At 47.6% G+C, this 23754-nt stretch overlaps 1 protein-coding gene across 1 annotated transcript in view; it reads left to right on the top strand.

The window, feature by feature from the left end:
* Positions 1–23754, top strand: part of LOC120036503 (zinc finger protein 804A-like) — a 153547-nt gene that overhangs the window by 119968 nt on the left and 9825 nt on the right. Inside the window, exon 2 of the mRNA XM_038982946.1 lies at positions 23276–23425. Within this exon, the coding sequence (XP_038838874.1) occupies positions 23276–23425 (150 nt within the window). The remainder of the gene's footprint in view (positions 1–23275; positions 23426–23754) is intronic.

The following is a 23754-nucleotide window of genomic DNA, read 5'->3' as shown; positions in this document are numbered from 1 at the left end:
TATAATTTATTCCCCGACAGTGATTAGATCTATAACGTATTCCCCGACAGTGATTAGATCTATAATGTATTCCCCGACAGTGATTAGATCTATAATTTATTCCCCGACAGTGATTCGATCTATAATTTATTCTCCGACAGTGATTAGATCTATAATTTATTCCCCGACAGTGATTAGATCTATAATGTATTCCCCGACAGTGATTCGATCTATAACGTATTCCCTGACAGTGATTCGATCTATAATTTATTCCCCGACAGTGATTAGATCTATAATTTATTCCCCGACAGTGATTAGATCTATAATTTATTCCCCGACAGTGATTCGATCTATAATTTATTCTCCGACAGTGATTCGATCTATAATTTATTCCCCGACAGTGATTCGATCTATAATTTATTCCCCGACAGTGATTCGATCTATAATTTATTCCCCGACAGTGATTAGATCTATAATTTTTTCCCCGACAGTGATTAGATCTATAATTTATTCCCCGACAGTGATTCGATCTATAATTTATTCCCCGACAGTGATTCGATCTATAATTTATTCCCCGACAGTGATTAGATCTATCACTTATTCCCCGACAGTGATTAGATCTATCACTTATTCCCCGACAGTGATTAGATCTATAATTTATTCCCCGACAGTGATTAGATCTATCATTTATTCCCCGACAGTGATTAGATCTATCACTTATTCCCCGACAGTGATTAGATCTATCACTTATTACCCGACAGTGATTAGATCTATAATTTATTCCCCGACAGTGATTAGATCTATCACTTATTCCCCGACAGTGATTCGATCTATAATTTATTCCCCGACAGTGATTCGATCTATAATTTATTCCCCGACAGTGATTCGATCTATAATTTATTCCCCGACAGTGATTAGATATATCTGCAGTGTAAATGAATTCACACTTCTTCCTCAGCCACCATTTTTGTTGTTGTTGTTTAATTACCTAAGCTCTGTTTGCTTCTCCTCCCCTCCTCTCCCCGCCCCACGCGTTAGAAAGATGCAGTAGATTGAGGTTAATACGTCCTCATTAAAGATTTACTGATGGCTTTGCCTTTTTGAACTCTTGAATCAACTTCATATCAGGGATGGACATGTTTCCCACTAGATTTTTGATTAATAAAACTGATTAAACACTTCAATCCCCATATCAAATCCTAACAAATGTTATGCATAATCGGGGCGGCAGAAAGCCTAGTGTTTAGAGCGTTGGTCCAGTAACCAAAAGGTTGCTGGATCGAATCCCCAAGGCTGATAAGGTAAAAATGTGTCATTCTACCCCTGAACAAGGCAGTTAACCCACTGTCCCCCGGTAGGCAGTCATTGTAAATAAGAATTTGTTCTTAACTGACTTGCCAGGTTAAATATAAATAAAAATACCATTAAACTTTGAGAGTCTATTGTCAAAACCGTGCATCAATCTAATTAAAATAATACAAAACAAACACATCAAACCTGTCCGTTTAAATGACAGATATCTGTTGCATGGGATGCATCGCAATACGGTAAACCATGGGTTTGATGTATTATGATACCATTCCACTAATTCCACTCCAGCCTTTAGCACAAGCTCGTCTTCCGCAATTAAGGTGCCACCAACCTCCTCAATCCATACCAATCCGCCTATGTCGCCCTCCTACATCCGCGGTGGAAAATGGCAGAGCTACAGCGATGTATGTCGCCCTCCTACATCCGCGGTGGAAAATGGCAGAGCTACAGCGATGTTTGTCGCCCTCCTACATCCGCGGTGGAAAATGGCAGAGCTACAGCGATGTATGTCGCCCTCCTACATCCGCGGTGGAAAATGGCAGAGCTACAGCGATGTTTGTCACCCTCCTACATCCGCGGTGGAAAATGGCAGAGCTACAGCGATGTTTGTCGCCCTCCTACATCCGCGGTGGAAAATGGCAGAGCTACAGCGATGTATGTCGCCCTCCTACATCCGCGGTGGAAAATGGCAGAGCTACAGCGATGTTTGTCACCCTCCTACATCCGCGGTGGAAAATGGCAGAGCTACAGCGATGTTTGTCGCCCTCCTTCATCCGCGGTGGAAAATGGCAGAGCTACAGCGATGTATGTCGCCCTCCTACATCCGCGGTGGAAAATGGCAGAGCTACAGCGATGTATGTCGCCCTCCTACATCCGCGGTGGAAAATGGCAGAGCTACAGCGATGTTTGTCGCCCTCCTACATCCGCGGTGGAAAATGGCAGAGCTACAGCGATGTATGTCGCCCTCCTACATCCGCGGTGGAAAATGGCAGAGCTACAGCGATGTATGTCGCCCTCCTACATCCGCGGTGGAAAATGGCAGAGCTACAGCGATGTATGTCGCCCTCCTACATCCGCGGTGGAAAATGGCAGAGCTACAGCGATGTATGTCGCCCTCCTACATCCGCGGTGGAAAATGGCAGAGCTACAGCGATGTATGTCGCCCTCCTACATCCGCGGTGGAAAATGGCAGAGCTACAGCGATGTTTGTCGCCCTCCTACATCCGCGGTGGAAAATGGCAGAGCTACAGCGATGTTTGTCGCCCTCCTACATCCGCGGTGGAAAATGGCAGAGCTACAGCGATGTTTGTCGCCCTCCTACATCCGCGGTGGAAAATGGCAGAGCTACAGCGATGTATGTCGCCCTCCTACATCCGCGGTGGAAAATGGCAGAGCTACAGCGATGTATGTCGCCCTCCTACATCCGCGGTGGAAAATGGCAGAGCTACAGCGATGTATGTCGCCCTCCTACATCCGCGGTGGAAAATGGCAGAGCTACAGCGATGTATGTCGCCCTCCTACATCCGCGGTGGAAAATGGCAGAGCTACAGCGATGTTTGTCGCCCTCCTACATCCGCGGTGGAAAATGGCAGAGCTACAGCGATGTATGTCGCCCTCCTACATCCGCGGTGGAAAATGGCAGAGCTACAGCGATGTTTGTCGCCCTCCTACATCCGCGGTGGAAAATGGCAGAGCTACAGCGATGTATGTCGCCCTCCTACATCCGCGGTGGAAAATGGCAGAGCTACAGCGATGTATGTCGCCCTCCTACATCCGCGGTGGAAAATGGCAGAGCTACAGCGATGTATGTCGCCCTCCTACATCCGCGGTGGAAAATGGCAGAGCTACAGCGATGTATGTCGCCCTCCTACATCCGCGGTGGAAAATGGCAGAGCTACAGCGATGTATGTCGCCCTCCTACATCCGCGGTGGAAAATGGCAGAGCTACAGCGATGTATGTCGCCCTCCTACATCCGCGGTGGAAAATGGCAGAGCTACAGCGATGTATGTCGCCCTCCTACATCCGCGGTGGAAAATGGCAGAGCTACAGCGATGTATGTCGCCCTCCGACATCCGCGGTGGAAAATGGCAGAGCTACAGCGATGTATGTCGCCCTCCTACATCCGCGGTGGAAAATGGCAGAGCTACAGCGATGTATGTCGCCCTCCTACATCCGCGGTGGAAAATGGCAGAGCTACAGCGATGTTTGTCGCCCTCCTACATCCGCGGTGGAAAATGGCAGAGCTACAGCGATGTATGTCGCCCTCCTACATCCGCGGTGGAAAATGGCAGAGCTACAGCGATGTATGTCGCCCTCCTTCATCCGCGGTGGAAAATGGCAGAGCTACAGCGATGTATGTCGCCCTCCTACATCCGCGGTGGAAAATGGCAGAGCTACAGCGATGTATGTCGCCCTCCTACATCCGCGGTGGAAAATGGCAGAGCTACAGCGATGTATGTCGCCCTCCTACATCCGCGGTGGAAAATGGCAGAGCTACAGCGATGTATGTCGCCCTCCTACATCCGCGGTGGAAAATGGCAGAGCTACAGCGATGTATGTCGCCCTCCTACATCCGCGGTGGAAAATGGCAGAGCTACAGCGATGTATGTCGCCCTCCTACATCCGCGGTGGAAAATGGCAGAGCTACAGCGATGTATGTCGCCCTCCTACATCCGCGGTGGAAAATGGCAGAGCTACAGCGATGTATGTCGCCCTCCTACATCCGCGGTGGAAAATGGCAGAGCTACAGCGATGTATGTCGCCCTCCTACATCCGCGGTGGAAAATGGCAGAGCTACAGCGATGTATGTCGCCCTCCTACATCCGCGGTGGAAAATGGCAGAGCTACAGCGATGTTTGTCGCCCTCCTACATCCGCGGTGGAAAATGGCAGAGCTACAGCGATGTTTGTCGCCCTCCTACATCCGCGGTGGAAAATGGCAGAGCTACAGCGATGTTTGTCGCCCTCCTACATCCGCGGTGGAAAATGGCAGAGCTACAGCGATGTATGTCGCCCTCCTACATCCGCGGTGGAAAATGGCAGAGCTACAGCGATGTATGTCGCCCTCCTACATCCGCGGTGGAAAATGGCAGAGCTACAGCGATGTATGTCGCCCTCCTACATCCGCGGTGGAAAATGGCAGAGCTACAGCGATGTATGTCGCCCTCCTACATCCGCGGTGGAAAATGGCAGAGCTACAGCGATGTATGTCGCCCTCCTACATCCGCGGTGGAAAATGGCAGAGCTACAGCGATGTTTGTCGCCCTCCTACATCCGCGGTGGAAAATGGCAGAGCTACAGCGATGTATGTCGCCCTCCTACATCCGCGGTGGAAAATGGCAGAGCTACAGCGATGTATGTCGCCCTCCTACATCCGCGGTGGAAAATGGCAGAGCTACAGCGATGTATGTCGCCCTCCTACATCCGCGGTGGAAAATGGCAGAGCTACAGCGATGTATGTCGCCCTCCTACATCCGCGGTGGAAAATGGCAGAGCTACAGCGATGTATGTCGCCCTCCTACATCCGCGGTGGAAAATGGCAGAGCTACAGCGATGTATGTCGCCCTCCTTCATCCGCGGTGGAAAATGGCAGAGCTACAGCGATGTATGTCGCCCTCCTACATCCGCGGTGGAAAATGGCAGAGCTACAGCGATGTATGTCGCCCTCCTTCATCCGCGGTGGAAAATGACAGAGCAACAGCGATGTATGTCGCCCTCCTACATCCGCGGTGGAAAATGGCAGAGCTACAGCGATGTATGTCGCCCTCCTACATCCGCGGTGGAAAATGGCAGAGCTACAGCGATGTATGTCGCCCTCCTACATCCGCGGTGGAAAATGGCAGAGCTACAGCGATGTATGTCGCCCTCCTACATCCGCGGTGGAAAATGGCAGAGCTACAGCGATGTTTGTCGCTCTCCTACATCCGCGGTGGAAAATGGCAGAGCTACAGCGATGTTTGTCGCCCTCCTACATCCGCGGTGGAAAATGGCAGAGCTACAGCGATGTATGTCGCCCTCCTACATCCGCGGTGGAAAATGGCAGAGCTACAGCGATGTATGTCGCCCTCCTACATCCGCGGTGGAAAATGGCAGAGCTACAGCGATGTATGTCGCCCTCCTACATCCGCGGTGGAAAATGGCAGAGCTACAGCGATGTATGTCGCCCTCCTACATCCGCGGTGGAAAATGGCAGAGCTACAGCGATGTTTGTCGCCCTCCTACATCCGCGGTGGAAAATGGCAGAGCTACAGCGATGTATGTCGCCCTCCTACATCCGCGGTGGAAAATGGCAGAGCTACAGCGATGTATGTCGCCCTCCTACATCCGCGGTGGAAAATGGCAGAGCTACAGCGATGTATGTCGCCCTCCTACATCCGCGGTGGAAAATGGCAGAGCTACAGCGATGTATGTCGCTCTCCTACATCCGCGGTGGAAAATGGCAGAGCTACAGCGATGTTTGTCGCCCTCCTACATCCGCGGTGGAAAATGGCAGAGCTACAGCGATGTATGTCGCCCTCCTACATCCGCGGTGGAAAATGGCAGAGCTACAGCGATGTATGTCGCCCTCCTACATCCGCGGTGGAAAATGGCAGAGCTACAGCGATGTATGTCGCCCTCCTACATCCGCGGTGGAAAATGGCAGAGCTACAGCGATGTTTGTCAGACCAGGAGACAAAAACGGTCTTCTCACAAAAATGTCTGTAGTGTCCGAACGGTTTGGCCTACTAACTAATGTGACCATGATTTTACAGGTTTAAAGATTATTTCCTGTAATTCTATACATTGCCATGTCTAATGTGTATTCGTGTGATATTTGAGAGACTCAAATATTACAACAAAATCGAAACCTAAAAAAATAATAATAATACATTAGCTGACATGGGCTAGTTGATCTGGAGATTTGTGATATGTATAACATAAGGTATGCAATGACTGACATCACAGGAGACTGACACCGTTTACTACTATTACAACGTTCAAGAGTAAGTTGAAAGACGGACTCAGTTACTTTTGAAAAGGTGATTGCATGGACTGAGTTCCGAAAATAAAAGATGATAGCATGGACTAAGCTCATTTTAAAAAGGTGATTGCATGGACAGAGTTCCTTTTAAAAAGATGATAGCATGGACTGAGTTCCTTTTGAAAGATGATAGCATGGACTGAGTTCCTTTTGAAAGATGATAGAATGGACTGTTCCGAAAATAAGAGATGATATCATGGACTGAGTTCCCGAAAATAAGAGATGATAGAATGGACTGTGTTCCTTTTGAAAGATGATAGCATGGACAGAGTTCCTGTTAAAAAGATGATAGCATGGACTGAGTTCCTTTTAAAAAGATGATAGCATGGACTGAGTTCCTTTTGAAAGATGATAGCATGGACTGAGTTCCTTTTGAAAGATGATAGCATGGACTGTTCAGAAAATAAGAGATAGTAGTATGGACTGAGTTCCCGAAAATAAGAGATGATAGCATGGACTGTTCCGGAAATAAGAGATGATAGCATGGACTGAGTTCCTTTAAAAAAATATAATAGCATGGACTGAGTTCCTTTAAAAAAGATAGTAGTATGGACTGAGTTCCTTTAAAAAAATATAATAGCATGGACTGAGTTCCTTTTAAAAAGATAGTAGTATGGACTGAGTTCCTTTTAAAAAGATAGTAGTATGGACTGAGTTCCTTTTAAAAAGATAGTAGTATGGACTGAGTTCCATTTAAAAAGATAGTAGTATGGACTGAGTTCCATTTAAAAAGATAGTAGTATGGACTGAGTTCCTTTTAAAAAGATAGTAGTATGGACTGAGTTCCTTTTAAAAAGATAGTAGTATGGACTGAGTTCCATTTAAAAAGATAGTAGTATGGACTGAGTTCCTTTTTAAAAAGATAGTAGTATGGACTGAGTTCCATTTAAAAAGATAGTAGTATGGACTGAGTTCCTTTAAAAAGATAGTAGTATGGACTGAGTTCCATTTAAAAAGATAGTAGTATGGACTGAGTTCCTTTTAAAAAGATAGTAGTATGGACTGAGTTCCATTTAAAAAGATAGTAGTATGGACTGAGTTCCATTTAAAAAGATAGTAGTATGGACTGAGTTCCTTTTAAAAAGATAGTAGTATGGACTGAGTTCCTTTTAAAAAGATAGTAGTATGGACTGAGTTCCTTTTAAAAAGATAGTAGTATGGACTGAGTTCCATTTAAAAAGATAGTAGTATGGACTGAGTTCCTTTAAAAAGATAGTAGTATGGACTGAGTTCCATTTAAAAAGATAGTAGTATGGACTGAGTTCCTTTTAAAAAGATAGTAGTATGGACTGAGTTCCATTTAAAAAGATAGTAGTATGGACTGAGTTCCTTTAAAAAGATAGTAGTATGGACTGAGTTCCATTTAAAAAGATAGTAGTATGGACTGAGTTCCTTTTAAAAGATAATAGTATGGACTGAGTTCCTTTTAAAAAGATAGTAGTATGGACTGAGTTCCCAAAAATAAGAGATGATAGCATGGACTGAGTTCCCAAAAATAAGAGATGATAGCATGGACTGAGTTCCTTTTAAAAAGATAGTAGTATGGACTGAGTTCCTTTTAAAAAGATAGTAGTATGGACTGAGTTCCTTTTAAAAAGATAGTAGTATGGACTGAGTTCCATTTAAAAAGATAGTAGTATGGACTGAGTTCCTTTAAAAAGATAGTAGTATGGACTGAGTTCCATTTAAAAAGATAGTAGTATGGACTGAGTTCCTTTTAAAAAGATAGTAGTATGGACTGAGTTCCATTTAAAAAGATAGTAGTATGGACTGAGTTCCTTTAAAAAGATAGTAGTATGGACTGAGTTCCATTTAAAAAGATAGTAGTATGGACTGAGTTCCTTTTAAAAGATAATAGTATGGACTGAGTTCCTTTTAAAAAGATAGTAGTATGGACTGAGTTCCCAAAAATAAGAGATGATAGCATGGACTGAGTTCCCAAAAATAAGAGATGATAGCATGGACAGAGTTCCTTTTGAAAAGATGATAGAATTAACTGTCCCGAAAATATGATAGCATGGATGATCATTAAGATATAGAGCCTAAAGCTCCCTGTATCCAATTTTGAGACTTGAGACCATCATTTGCCATTTGGGATCCCGGACACACTCAGAAAATTGTTTTTCTCACGAAAACGTCTGTAGCATCGGAATGGTTTGATCTACTAACTAATATGACTCTGGAAAGATGAGACTCACAAACACGATGGTATTCTCTATTTTGCTCTACGACCCCCACGAGCCCCGTGCGACTCGTCTGAAGTCGGTACATATCGCCCTGTATAGCAATTTCCAAACTAGGCAAACAAATGTGAAGGCAATACTCTGATCATTGTCTGAACGCTCCCAACCACAGGAGGCTTGTGTTACCTTATATGGGGAGGATGGGATCATAGAAATGGCTAGAAGGAAATGAATGGAACGGTATCACGAATGCACAAATTGTTGAAAGTCAAATGTTTGTTTGCAGAACGTTTATTTTAACTGGCTAGAGACTATTTGTTTCATTTCAGTTGCTCTGCCTGTAAATCATTAGCTCTGACATCGATTCTGTTGCTCTACCTGTACATCATTAGCTCTGACATGGATTATGTTGCTCTGCCTGTAAATCATTATCTCTGACATCGATTCTGTTGCTCTACCTGTAAATCATTATCTCTGACATGGATTATGTTGCTCTGCCTGTAAATCATTATCTCTGACATGGATTATGTTGCTCTGCCTGTAAATCATTAGCTCTGACATCGATTCTGTTGCTCTGCATGTGAATCATTATCTCTGACATGGATTCTGTTGCTCTGCCTGTAAATCATTAGCTCTGACATGGATTCTGTTGCTCTGCCTGTAAATCATTATCTCTGACATGGATTCTGTTGCTCTGCCTGTAAATCATTATCTCTGACATGGATTCTGTTGCTCTGCCTGTAAATCATTATCTCTGACATGGATTCTGTTGCTCTGCCTGTGAATCATTATCTCTGACATGGATTCTGTTGCTCTGCCTGTAAATCATTAGCTCTGACATGGATTCTGTTGCTCTGCCTGTAAATCATTATCTATGACATGGATTCTGTTGCTCTGCCTGTAAATCATTATCTCTGACATGGATTCTGTTGCTCTGCCTGTAAATCATTATCTCTGACATGGATTCTGTTGCTCTGCATGTAAATCATTATCTCTGACATGGATTCTGTTGCTCTGCCTGTAAATCATTATCTCTGACATGGATTCTGTTGCTCTGCCTGTAAATCATTATCTCTGACATGGATTCTGTTGCTCTGCCTGTAAATTGTTATCTCTGACTTGGATTCTGTTGCTCTACCTGTAAATCATTATCTCTGACATGGATTCTGTTGCTCTGCCTGTAAATCGTTATCTCTGACTTGGATTCTGTTGCTCTGCCTGTAAATCATTATCTCTGACATGGATTCTGTTGCTCTGCCTGTAAATTGTTATCTCTGACTTGGATTCTGTTGCTCTGCCTGTAAATCATTATCTCTGACATGGATTCTGTTGCTCTGCCTGTAAATCATTATCTCTGACATGGATTCTGTTGCTCTGCCTGTAAATCATTATCTCTGACATGGATTCTGTTGCTCTGCCTGTGAATCATTATCTCTGACATGGATTCTGTTGCTCTGCCTGTAAATCATTATCTCTGACATGGATTCTGTTGCACTGCCTGTATATCGGTATCTCTGACTTGGATTATGTTGCTCTACCTGTAAATCATTATCTATGACAGGGATTCTGTTGCTCTGCCTGTACATCGTTATCTCTGACATGAATCGTGTTGCTCTGCCTGTAAATCATTATCTCTGACATGGATTCTGTTGCTCTGCCTGTAAATCACAATCTCTGACATGGATTCTGTTGCTCTGCCTGTAAATCATTATCTCTTACTTGGATTCTGTTGCTCTGCCTGTAAATCATTATCTCTGACTTGGATTCTGTTGCTCTGCCTGTAGATCATTAGCTCTGACATGGATTCTGTTGCTCTGCCTGTAAATCATTATCTCTGACATGGATTCTGTTGCTCTGCCTGTAAATCATTATCTCTGACATGGATTCTGTTGCTCTGCCTGTAAATCATTATCTCTGACATGGATTCTGTTGCTCTGCCTGTGAATCATTATCTCTGACATGGATTCTGTTGCTCTGCCTGTAAATCATTATCTCTGACATGGATTCTGTTGCTCTGCCTGTAAATCGGTATCTCTGACTTGGATTATGTTGCTCTACCTGTAAATCATTATCTATGACATGGATTCTGTTGCTCTGCCTGTACATCGTTATCTCTGACATGAATCGTGTTGCTCTGCCTGTAAATCATTATCTCTGACATGGATTCTGTTGCTCTGCCTGTAAATCACAATCTCTGACATGGATTCTGTTGCTCTGCCTGTAAATCATTATCTCTTACTTGGATTCTGTTGCTCTGCCTGTAAATCATTATCTCTGACTTGGATTCTGTTGCTCTGCCTGTAGATCATTAGCTCTGACATGGATTCTGTTGCTCTGCCTGTAAATCATTATCTCTGACATGGATTCTGTTGCTCTGCCTGTAAATCATTATCTCTGACATGGATTCTGTTGCTCTGCCTGTAAATCATTATCTCTGACATGGATTCTGTTGCTCTGCATGTAAATCATTATCTCTGACATGGATTCTGTTGCTCTGCCTGTAAATCATTATCTCTGACATGGATTCTGTTACTTTGCCTGTAAATCATTATCTCTGACATGGATTCTGTTGCTCTGCCTGTAAATCATTATCTCTGACATGGATTCTGTTGCTCTGCCTGTAAATCATTAGCTCTGACATGGATTCTGTTGCTCTGCCTGTAAATCATTAGCTCTGACATCGATTCTGTTGCTCTGCCTGTAAATCATTATCTCTGACATGGATTCTGTTGCTCTGCCTGTAAATCATTATCTCTGACATGGATTCTGTTGCTCTGCCTGTAAATTGTTATCTCTGACTTGGATTCTGTTGCTCTACCTGTAAATCATTATCTCTGACATGGATTATGTTGCTCTGCCTGTAAATCGTTATCTCTGACTTGGATTCTGTTGCTCTGCCTGTAAATCATTATCTCTGACATGGATTCTGTTGCTCTGCCTGTAAATTGTTATCTCTGACTTGGATTCTGTTGCTCTGCCTGTAAATCATTATCTCTGACATGGATTCTGTTGCTCTGCCTGTAAATCATTATCTCTGACATGGATTCTGTTGCTCTGCCTGTGAATCATTATCTCTGACATGGATTCTGTTGCTCTGCCTGTAAATCATTATCTCTGACATGGATTCTGTTGCTCTGCCTGTAAATCGTTATCTCTGACTTGGATTATGTTGCTCTACCTGTAAATCATTATCTATGACATGGATTCTGTTGCTCTGCCTGTACATCGTTATCTCTGACATGAATCGTGTTGCTCTGCCTGTAAATCATTATCTCTGACATGGATTCTGTTGCACTGCCTGTAAATCACAATCTCTGACATGGATTCTGTTGCTCTGCCTGTAAATCATTATCTCTTACTTGGATTCTGTTGCTCTGCCTGTAAATCATTATCTCTGACTTGGATTCTGTTGCTCTGCATGTAAATCATTATCTCTGACATGGATTCTGTTGCTCTGCCTGTAAATCATTATCTCTGACATGGATTCTGTTACTTTGCCTGTAAATCATTATCTCTGACATGGATTCTGTTGCTCTGCCTGTAAATCATTATCTCTGACATGGATTCTGTTGCTCTGCCTGTAAATCATTATCTCTGACATGGATTATGTTGCTCTGCCTGTAAATCATTAGCTCTGACATGGATTCTGTTGCTCTGCCTGTAAATCATTATCTCTGACATGGATTCTGTTGCTCTGCCTGTAAATCATTATCTCTGACATGGATTATGTTGCTCTGCCTTTAAATCATTATCTCTGACATGAATTATGTTACTTTGCCTGTAAATCATTATCTCTGACATGGATTCTGTTGCTATGTAAATCATTATCTCTGACATGGATTCTGTTGCTATGTAAATCATTATCTCTGACATGGATTCTGTTGCTATGTAAATCATTATCTCTGAAATGGATTCTGTCGCAATGTCTCTTCTCATGGAGGCTTCCCCCGTTCAGCGTAAAAATGTAGCATTTTGTGTGCTGCAGGAGCTGTATTTACAACTGTCTCTTCCAGGACAATGTGGACCAACAGGAGTTCTGATGCAACAAATGTTTACTGGCAGAGGACCATAAGGAAAGAAGTGGCTACTAATAACAAACAGATTAATAACTTGCACAATCTCCTGGGGAGTGCACACCGCCTATCTTCTCCTTCTCTACTTCACAGGCTGGATGCCGTTCCGATGTGTTGAGAGTATCACCGCAGTGTCAACACCTATTGACTGAATGGCCGATGCCTTCAGGTGACCTTTCCCCCAAAGAAGTCTCCCCTGGAACATGGAGTAGGACCATCACTTCTGATTCATTTTGGTGGATCAAGCTGTCACCGTTCCTGCTGCCCAACCGTGGGAAGCACTTCACGCAACCGTAGGCCAAGTGGAGGGAAGCGGCCTGTGGCGATGTGGAGCTTCTTTGGCGTTGGGAAGCAATGACACACATCCAGTTGTCAAACAGCTTCACCCTCCTGGCTTCGGAGTTTCCAGCGCTATCGTTCCCCTTTCCTGACTCCTTCCCAGCGGGATCTGCCTCAGATTCTGCCTTAGGCTCGGATCATCGGGCCTCGAGGGTGCCTGACGCGTGGGCTCCTCCATCAGCCACAATGGGGTTTTCGGCCGGTACTCGTAACATAACAAAATAATAATACAAAAATATCCAGGTTACATGTTATTGATACAGACCGGTACTTGTAACCTAACCAAATAATCCATAATATATATCCAGGTTCCTTGTTATTGATACAGGGTGGGACTTCTAGACAAAAACCAATGTGCCTGGCACCTACTTCAATACCTCATTCAAAGGCACAAACATTTTCTGTCTTGCCCATTCACCCTCTGAATGGCACACATACACAATCCATGTCTCAGCTGTCTCAAAGCTATAAAATCCTTATTTAACCCGTCTCTTCCCCTTCATCTACGCTGATTGAAGTGGATTTAACAAGTGACATCAATAACATTCATTCATCTGGTCAGTCTATGTCATGTAAAGAGCAGGTGTTCTTAATGTTTTGTCCACTCAGTGTATATCCAGGTTACATGCTATTACTACCTAACCAAATAATCCAATATATTCAGGTTACTTGTATTTGAATGCCTTTGACGCAATGCTAGTTTCTTTCCACATTTACACCACCTATCCATTCGGCGCAATAGCCTGGTAATAGTTTCACAGTTTATCTCAGCGTGAGCTGTGTCAATCAGGATCACTTGTTTGGCGGTCTGATATAATACCTAGTGCATGCAGGGCATTTTCACAGCTTAACGGCTCTTTTGGATGCTTGGTGCGCTCACACACACACACACACACACACACACACACACACACACACACACACACACACACACACACACACACACACACACACACACACACACACACACACACACACACACACACACACACACCCCCCATTACACCTCTCTGGGTCTGTAATGAACTGTGATATCAGCGTAAAGTGGTAAGGTCCATGTCAGGACTAACCCCACACAATAGTCTGAGTGGGTTCTCTCCCCCGTTAATGATAATATTATCGCACAGCAATTTGAGCCACTTTGGCTCCCGAACTGATTGAGTACATAGAACCACGAAGCCTCTTCAGTTCAGATATGAGCCAACTGGACAAAATGGGCAGGATGAGACTGATAGTTTAAAAGCAGAGGGATTGAAACTGAACACAAGGTGTGCGTCTCAAATATAGTAACCCATTGGGCTCTTTTTACAGGTAGCGCAGTGTGCATAGGGAACAGGAAGCCGGGCAGTGTGCATAGGGAACAGGAAGCCGGGCAGTGTGCATAGGGAACAGGAAGCCGGGCAGTGCGCATAGGGAACAGGAAGCCGGGCAGTGTGCATAGGGAACAGGAAGCCGGGGCAGTGTGCATAGGGAACAGGAAGCCGGCAGTGTGCATAGGGAACAGGAAGCCGGGCAGTGTCATAGGGAACAGGAAGCGGCAGTGTGCATAGGGAACAGAAGCCGGGCAGTGTGCATAGGGAACAGGAAGCCGGGCAGTGTGCATAGGAAACAGGAAGCCGGCAGTGTGCATAGGAACAGGAAGCCGGGCAGTGTGCATAGGGAACAGGAAGCCGGGCAGTGTGCATGGGGAACGAACGGGCAGTGTGCATAGGGAACAGGAAGCCGGGCAGTGTGCATAGGGAACAGGAAGCCGGGCAGTGTGCATAGGGAACAGGAAGCCGGGCAGTGTGCATAGGGAACAGGAAGCCGGGCAGTGTGCATAGGGAACAGGAAGCCAGGCAGTGTGCATAGGGAACAGGAAGCCGGCAGTGTGCATAGGGAACAGGAAGCTGGGCAGTGTGCATAGGGAACAGGAAGCCGGGCAGTGTGCATAGGGAACAGGAAGCCAGGCAGTGCGCATAGGGAACAGGAAGCCAGGCAGTGTGCATAGGGAACAGGAAGCCAGGCAGTGAGCATAGGGAACAGGAAGCCAGGCAGTGTGCATAGGGAACAGGAAGCCAGGCAGTGAGCATAGGGAGCAGGAAGCCAGGCAGTGCGCATAGGGAACAGGAAGCCAGGCAGTGTGCATAGGGAACAGGAAGCCGGGCAGTGTGCATAGGGAACAGAAGCCGGGCAGTGTGCATAGGGACAAAGCCAGCAGTGTGCATAGGGAACAGGAAGCCGGGCAGTGTGCATAGGGAACAGGAAGCCAGGCAGTGTGCTAGGGAACAGGAACCGGGCAGTGCGCATAGGGAACAGGAAGCCAGGCAGTGTGCATAGGGAACAGGAAGCCGGGCAGTGCGCATAGGGAACAGGAAGCCAGGCAGTGTGCATAGGGAACAGGAAGCCGGGCAGTGTGCATAGGGAACAGGAAGCCAGGCAGTGTGCATAGGGAACAGGAAGCCGGGCAGTGCGCATAGGGAACAGGAAGCCAGGCAGTGTGCATAGGGAACAGGAAGCCAGGCAGTGTGCATAGGGAACAGGAAGCCAGGCAGTGTGCATAGGGAACAGTTTGGACACAAGACCCCTGGCTATCCAATGAAAGTTCAGCTCACGGTTAAACTGTTCAGCTGTTTGAAGTCTAATCGCATCGCTGTGTGAAAACGCACCATTGAATTATATTCCAGAAAATAAAAATCACGAGAAGCCCTATTGTCCACTGGGTTTTCAGGTTTTTATTTTATTTTCTATTTCGCCACGGTGTGATTTTCTCCTTCGAGGAGGATCTACGCAATGGCTTCATTTTTTTGATAGTGATTTTCACGTCAGCACTAAGAATGAGATATAGTATAAATAGATTAAAATCGTGAATGGTGTTACTTTCTTCTTCGCTAGCCACTGGGATGTTTGAACAGGAGACCTTTTGGGAATAGGAGGTTTAATACGTATCTCTATCCAATAGAGCTTTGAATGTACGAGTTTCCATATATCCTGAGAATGAAATAAATTAGATTTGAAATATGATCTGTACCCTAGTGAAAGTAGTCTCATCCCCCATTTAGCTGTAAATCAATATTTAATACAGAATAATAAAATGAGAAAATGAGGATCTATATGAATTCAGGGGTTTTCAAGGAGCGTTATATTAAATAAACCCTGCTCCACCACAAACATCCCTCGCTACAAATTATGCAAATAAATCAAGAGGACGTGAATAACGTGTCTGTTATTAAATCTGAGGGTAAATAACATGCATCATAGTGTCATCTGTTTCTGTCTGAATTAAGTATCTGGTATAGCGTAGTAGAATAATGTTGTCTCACCTAGACCACACCACTCACAGACATGTTGTCCCAGACCACACCACTCACAGACATGTTGTCCCAGACCACACCACTCACAGACATGTTGTCCCAGACCACACCAATCACAGACATGTTGTCCCAGACCACACCACTCACAGACATGTTGTCCCAGACCACACCACTCACAGACATGTTGTCCCAGACCACACCAATCACAGACATGTTGTCCCAGACCACACCAATCACAGACATGTTGTCCCAGACCACACCACTCACAGACATGTTGTCTCAGACCACACCAATCACAGACATGAAACAGAGTGTATGAGGTATGCTATAGGGAAACAGAGTGTATGAGGTATGCTATAGGGAAACAGAGTGTATGAGGTATGCTATAGGGAAACAGAGTGTATGAGGTATGCTATAGGGAAACAGAGTGTATGAGGTATGCTATAGGAAACAGAGTGTATGAGGTATGCTATAGGAAACAGAGTGTATGAGATGCTATAGGGAACAGAGTGTAAGGTATGCTATAGGGAACAGAGTGTATGAGGTATGCTATAGGGAAACAGAGTGTATGAGGTATGCTATAGGGAAACAGAGTGTATGAGGTATGCTATAGGGAAACAGAGTGTATGAGGTATGCTATAGGGAAACAGAGTGTATGAGGTATGCTATAGGGAAACAGAGTGTATAGGTAGGCTATGGGAAACAGAGTGTATGGGTATCTATAGGGAAACAGAGTATAGGAGGTATGCTATAGGGAAACAGAGTGTATGAGGTATGCTATAGGGAAGCGATGGTATGAGGTATGCTATAGGGAAACAGAGTGTAGGAGGTATGCTATAGGGAAACAGAGTGTATGAGTATGCTATAGGGAACAAGTGTATGAGGTATGCTATAGGGAAACAGAGTGTATGAGGTATGCTATAGGGAAACAGAGTGTATGAGGTATGCTATAGGGAACAGAGTGTATGAGTTATGCTATAGGAAACAGAGTGTATGAGGTATGCTACAGAGAACAGAGTGTATGAGGTATGCTACAGAGAACAGAGTGTATAGGTATGCTATAGAAACAGAGTGTATGAGGTAGTCTAAGGAAACAGAGTGTATGAGTATGCTATAGGGAAACAGAGTGTATGAGGTATACTATAGGGAAACAGAGTGTATGGGTATGCTATAGGGAAACGAGTGTATGAGGTATGCTAAGGAACAGAGTGTATGGGTATACATGGGAAACAGAGTATGAGGTATGCTATAGGGAAACAGAGTGTATGAGGTATACTATAGGGAACAGAGTGTATGAGGTATGCTATAGGGAAACAGAGTGTATGAGGTATGCTATAGGGAAACAGAGTGTATGAGGTATGCTATAGGGAAACAGAGTGTATGAGGTATGCTATAGGGAAACAGAGTGTATGAGGTATGCTATAGGGAAACAGAGTGTATGAGGTATGCTATAGGGAAACAGAGTGTATGAGGTATGCTATAGGGAAACAGAGTGTATGAGGTAGCTATAGGGAACAAGTGTATGAGGTATGCTATAGGGAAACAGAGTGTATGAGGTATGCTATAGGGAAACAGAGTGTATGATTATGCTATAGGGAAACGAGTGTATGAGGTATGCTATGGAAACAGAGTGTATGAGGTATGCTAGGAAACAGAGTGTATGAGTTGCTATAGGAAACAGAGTGTATGAGGTATGCTATAGGGAAACAGAGTGTATGAGGTATGCTATAGGGAAACAGAGTGTATGAGGTATGCTATAGGGAAACAGAGTGTATGAGCTATGCTATGGGGAAACAGAGTGTATGAGCTATATTGTTTGGAAATCGACACTGTACATAGGCAATTAGCCCTGAGGGGTACAACACTGAAGGCCACCAGTAGCCCTGAGGGGTATAGCACTGAATGCCACCAGTAGCCCTGAGGGGTACAACACTGAAGGCCACCAGTAGCCCTGAGGGGTACAACACTGAAGGCCACCAGTAGCCCTGAGGGGTACAACACTGAAGGCCACCAGTAGCCCTGAGGGGTACAACACTGAAGGCCACCAGTAGCCCTGAGGGGTACAACACTGAAGGCCACCAGTAGCCCTGAGGGGTACAACACTGAAGGCCACCAGTAGCCCTGAGGGGTACAACACTGAAGGCCACCAGTAGCCCTGAGGGTACAACACTGAAGGCCACCAGTAGCCCTGAGGGTACAACACTGAAGGCCACCAGTAGCCCTGAGGGGTACAACACTGAAGGCCACCAGTAGCCCTGAGGGGTACAACACTGACAGCCACCAAGCCCTGAGGGGTACAACACTGAAGGCCACCAGTAGCCCTGAGGGGAACAACACTGAAGGCCACCAGTAGCCCTGAGGGGTATAACACTGAAGGCCACCAGTAGCCTGAGGGGTACAACACTGAAGGCCACTAGTAGCCCAGAGGGGTACAACACTGAAGGCCACCAGTAGCCCTGAGGGGTACAACACTGACAGCCACCAGTAGCCCTGAGGGTACAACACTGAAGGCCACCATTAGCCCTGAGGGTACAACACTGAAGGCCACCAGTAGCCCTGAGGGGTACAACCTGAAGGCCACCAGTAGCCCTGGGTACACACTGAGGGCCACCAGTACCCTGAGGGGTATAACACTGAAGGCCACCAGTAGCCCTGAGGGGTACACCACTGAAGGCCACCAGTAGCCCTGAGAGGTACAACACTGAAGGCCACCAGTAGCCCGGAGGGGTACAACACTGAAGGCCACCAGTAGCCCTGAGGGGTACAACACTGAAGGCCACCAGTAGCTCTGAGGGGTACAACACTGAAGCGCACCATAGCAGCCCTGAGGGGTACAACACTGAAGGCCACCAGTAGCCCTGAGGGGTACAACACTGAAGGCCACCAGTAGCCCTGAGGGGTACACACTGAAGGCACCTAGCCCTGAGGGGTACAACACTGAAGGCCACCAGTAGCCCTGAGGGTACAACACGTGAGGCCACCAGTAGCCCTGAGGGTACAACACTGAAGCCACCAGTAGCCCTGAGGGGTACAACTGAAGAGGCCACCAGTAGCCCTGAGGGGTACAACCTGAAGGCCACCAGTAGCCCTGAGGGTATAACACTGAAGGCCACGTAGCCCTGAGGGGAACAACACTGAGGCCACAGTAGCCCTGAGGGGTACACACTGAAGGCCACCAGTAGCCCTGAGGGGTACAACACTGAAGGCCACAGTAGCCCTGAGGGTACAACACTGAAGGCCACCAGTAGCCCTGAGGGGTACAACACCTGAAGGCCACCAGTAGCCCTGAGGGGTACAACACTGAGGCCACCAGTACCTGAGGGGTACAACACTGAAGCCACCGTAGCCCTGAGGGTACAACCTGAAGGCCACCAGTAGCCCTGAGGGGTACAACACTGACAGCCACCAGTACCTGAGGGGTACAACACTGAAGGCCACCAGTAGCCCTGAGGGGTACAACACTGAAGGCCACCAGTAGCCCTGAGGGGTACACACTGAAGGCCCCAGTAGCCCTGAGGATACAACACTGAAGGCCACCAGTAGCCCTGAGGTACAACACTGACAGCCACCATAGCCCTGAGGGGACAACACTGAAGGCCACCAGTAGCCCTGAGGGGTACAACACTGAAGGCCACCAGTAGCCCTGAGGGGTACAACACTGAAGGCCACTAGTAGCCCTGAGGGGTACAACACTGAAGGCCACCAGTAGCCCTGAGGGGTACAACACTGAAGGCCACCAGTAGCCCTGAGGGGTACAACACTGAAGGCCACCAGTAGCCCTGAGGGGTACAACACTGACAGCCACCAGTAGCCCTGAGGGGTACAACACTGAAGGCCACCAGTAGCCCTGAGGTGTACAACACTGAAGGCCACCAGTAGCCCTGAGGGGTACAACACTGAATGCCACCAGTAGCCCTGAGGGGTACAACACTGAAGGCCACCAGTAGCCCTGAGGGGTACAACACTGAAGGCCACCAGTAGCCCTGAGGGGTACAACACTGAAGGCCCCAGTAGCCCTAGGGGTACAACACTGAAGGCCACCAGTAGCCCTGAGGGGTACACCACTGAGCCACCAGTAGCCCTGAGGGGTACAACACTGACGCCACCAGTAGCCCTGAGAGGTACAACACTGAAGCCACCAGTAGCCCTGAGGGGTACACCACTGAAGGCCACCAGTAGCCCTGAGGGTATAACACGGAAGGCCACCAGTAGCCCTAGAGGTACAAACATGAAGGCCACCAGTTAGCCCTGAGGGGTATAACACTGAAGGCCACCAGTAGCCCTGAGGGGTACACCACTGAAGGCCACCAGTAGCCCTGAGGGGTACAACACTGACAGCCACCAGTAGCCCTGAGAGGTACAACACTGAAGGCCACCAGTAGCCCTGAGGGGTACACCACTGAAGGCCACCAGTAGCCCTGAGGGGTATAACACTGAAGGCCACCAGTAGCCCTGAGAGGTACAACACTGAAGGCCACCAGTAGCCCTGAGGGGTATAACACTGAAGGCCACCAGTAGCCCTGAGGGGTACACCACTGAAGGCCACCAGTAGCCCTGAGGGGTATAACACTGAGGCCACCAGTAGCCTGAGGGGTACAACACTGAAGGCCACCAGTAGCCCTGAGGGGTACAACACTGAAGGCCACCAGTAGCCCTGAGGGGTACAACACTGAATGCCACCAGTAGCCCTGAGGGGTACAACACTGAAGGCCACCAGTAGCCCTGAGGGGTACAACACTGACAGCCACCAGTAGCCCTGAGGGTACAACACTGAAGGCCACCAGTAGCCCTGAGGGTACAACACTGAAGGCCACCATAGCCCTGAGGGGTACAACACTGAAGGCCACCAGTAGCCCTGAGGGGTACAACACTGACAGCCACCAGTAGCCCTGAGGGGTACAACACTGAAGGCCACCAGTAGCCTAGAGGGTACAACACTGAAGGCCACCAGTAGCCCTGAGGGGTACAACACTGAAGGCCATAGTAGCCCTGAGGGGTACAACACTGAAGGCCACCAGTAGCCCTGAGGGTACAACACTGAAGGCCACCAGTAGCCCTGAGGGTACAACACTGAAGGCCACCAGTAGCCCTGAGGGGTACAACACTGACAGCCACCAGTAGCCCTGAGGTACAACCTGAAGGCCACCAGTAGCCCTGAGTGTACAACACTGAAGGCCACCAGTAGCCCTGAGGGGTACAACACTGAATGCCACCAGTAGCCCTGAGGGGTACAACACTGAAGGCCACCAGTAGCCCTGAGGTACAACATGAAGCCCCAGTAGCCCTGAGGGGTACAACACTGAAGGCCACCAGTAGCCCTGAGGGGTACAACACTGAAGGCACCAGTAGCCCTGAGGGTACAACACTGAAGGCCACCAGTACCCTGAGGTGTACAACACTGAAGGCCACCAGTAGCCCTGAGGGGTACAACACTGAAGGCCACCAGTAGCCCTGAGGGTAAACACACTGAAGGCCACCAGTAGCCCTGAGGGGTACAACACTGAAGGCCACTAGTAGCCCTGAGGGGTACAACACTGAAGGCCACCAGTAGCCCTGAGGGTAAAACACTGAAGCCACCAGTAGCCCTGAGGGGTACAACACTGAAGGCCACCAGTAGCCCTGAGGGTACAACACTGAAGGCCACCATAGCCCTGAGGGGTACAACACTGAAGGCCACTAGTAGCTGAGGGGTCAACACTGAAGGCCACAGTAGCCCTGAGGGGTACAACACTGAAGGCCACCAGTAGCCCTGAGGGGTACACACTGAAGGCCACCATAGCCCTGAGGGGTAAAACACTGAAGGCCACCAGTAGCCCTGAGGGGTACACACTGAAGCACCATAGCCCTGGAGGTACAACACTGAAGGCCACCGTAGCCCTGAGGGTACAACACGAAGGCCACAGTAGCCCTGAGGGGTACAACACTGAAGGCCACAGTAGCCCTGAGGGGTACAACACTGAAGGCCACCAGTAGCCCTGAGGGGTACAACCTGAAGGCCACCAGTAGCCCTGAGGGGTACAACACTGAAGGCCACCAGTAGCCCTGAGGGTACACACTGAAGGCCACCAGTAGCCCTGAGGGGAACAACACTGAGGCCACCAGTAGCCCTGAGGGGTACAACATGAAGGCCACCAGTAGCCCTGAGGGGAACACACTGAAGGCCACAGTACCCTGAGGGGTACAACACGGGGCCACCAGTAGCCTGAGGGGTACAACACTGAAGGCCACCTAGCCCTGAGGGGTACAACCTGAAGGCACCAGTAGCCCTGAGGGGTACAACACTGAAGGCCACAGTAGCCCGAGGGGTACAACACTGAAGGCCACAGTAGCCCTGAGGGGTACAACACTGAAGGCCACCAGTAGCCCTGAGAGGTACAACACTGAAGGCCACCAGTAGCCCTGAGGGGTACAACACTGAAGGCCACCAGTAGCCCTGAGGGGTACAACACTGAAGGCCACCAGTAGCCCTGAGGGGTAACAACACTGAGGCCACCAGTAGCCCTGAGGGGTACAACACTGAAGCCACTAGTACCCTGAGGGTACAACACTGAAGGCCACCAGTAGCCCTGAGGGGTACAACACTGAAGGCCACCAGTAGCCCTGAGGGTGTCAACACTGAAGGCCACCAGTAGCCCTGAGGGTACAACACTGAAGGCCACCAGTAGCCCTGAGGGGTACAACACTGAAGGCCACCAGTAGCCCTGAGGGGTACAACACTGAAGGCCACCAGTAGCCCTGAGGGGTACAACACTGAAGGCCACCAGTAGCCCTGAGGGGTACAACACTGAAGGCCACCAGTAGCCCTGAGGGGTATAACACTGAAGGCCACTTGTTCTGAATTTAAAATGGAATGCTTTTGGATGCAGATTGTCTCTGAGATGTTGTCCATTCCTCTCCAACCCTGTAATATCAGAGAGTTTTAAGACCTTCCCAATGGGTTGTCTAAATGAAGTCATTACATTCAACTGCTTACTATTTACTTGTAATGGCATCACTTCAACCTGTTCCGCTGAGTTGAGATATAATTTAGATTCCCTCCCTGACAGAGGTGGTTCTTGTCCTTGTTGTTTCTTCCAGGACTACGCGGAGAAGGAGAGGACGACGACCATGGCCAAAGCCTTGGAGGACCCGAAGGCCAACTTCTACTGTGATCTGTGTGACAAGCAGTACTGCAAGCACCAGGAGTTTGACAACCACATTAACTCCTATGACCATGCTCACAAACAGGTATGTGGTCCTAGACTACCGCACACACACACACACACACACACGCACGCACACACACACACACACACACGCACGCACGCACGCACGCACGCACGCACGCACGCACGCACGCACGCACGCACGCACGCACGCACGAACACACACGCGCTTGTACCTCATTGTATTCAACCATTATATTTCTTAATTGTTTGCAAACAATACAGAAGTGTTTATGGAAAAATGGGGAAATACTGTGTGACTACATATATACTGTAACTAGTGACTACCACTCATTGGTTCAGTAGATATGTACTGTAACTAGTGACAACCACTCATTGGTTCAGTAGATA

Source organism: Salvelinus namaycush, unplaced genomic scaffold (assembly GCF_016432855.1).
Source record: "Salvelinus namaycush isolate Seneca unplaced genomic scaffold, SaNama_1.0 Scaffold137, whole genome shotgun sequence".
NCBI classification, from domain to species: domain Eukaryota; kingdom Metazoa; phylum Chordata; class Actinopteri; order Salmoniformes; family Salmonidae; genus Salvelinus; species Salvelinus namaycush.
This window is presented reverse-complemented; position numbering and strand designations above follow the sequence as displayed.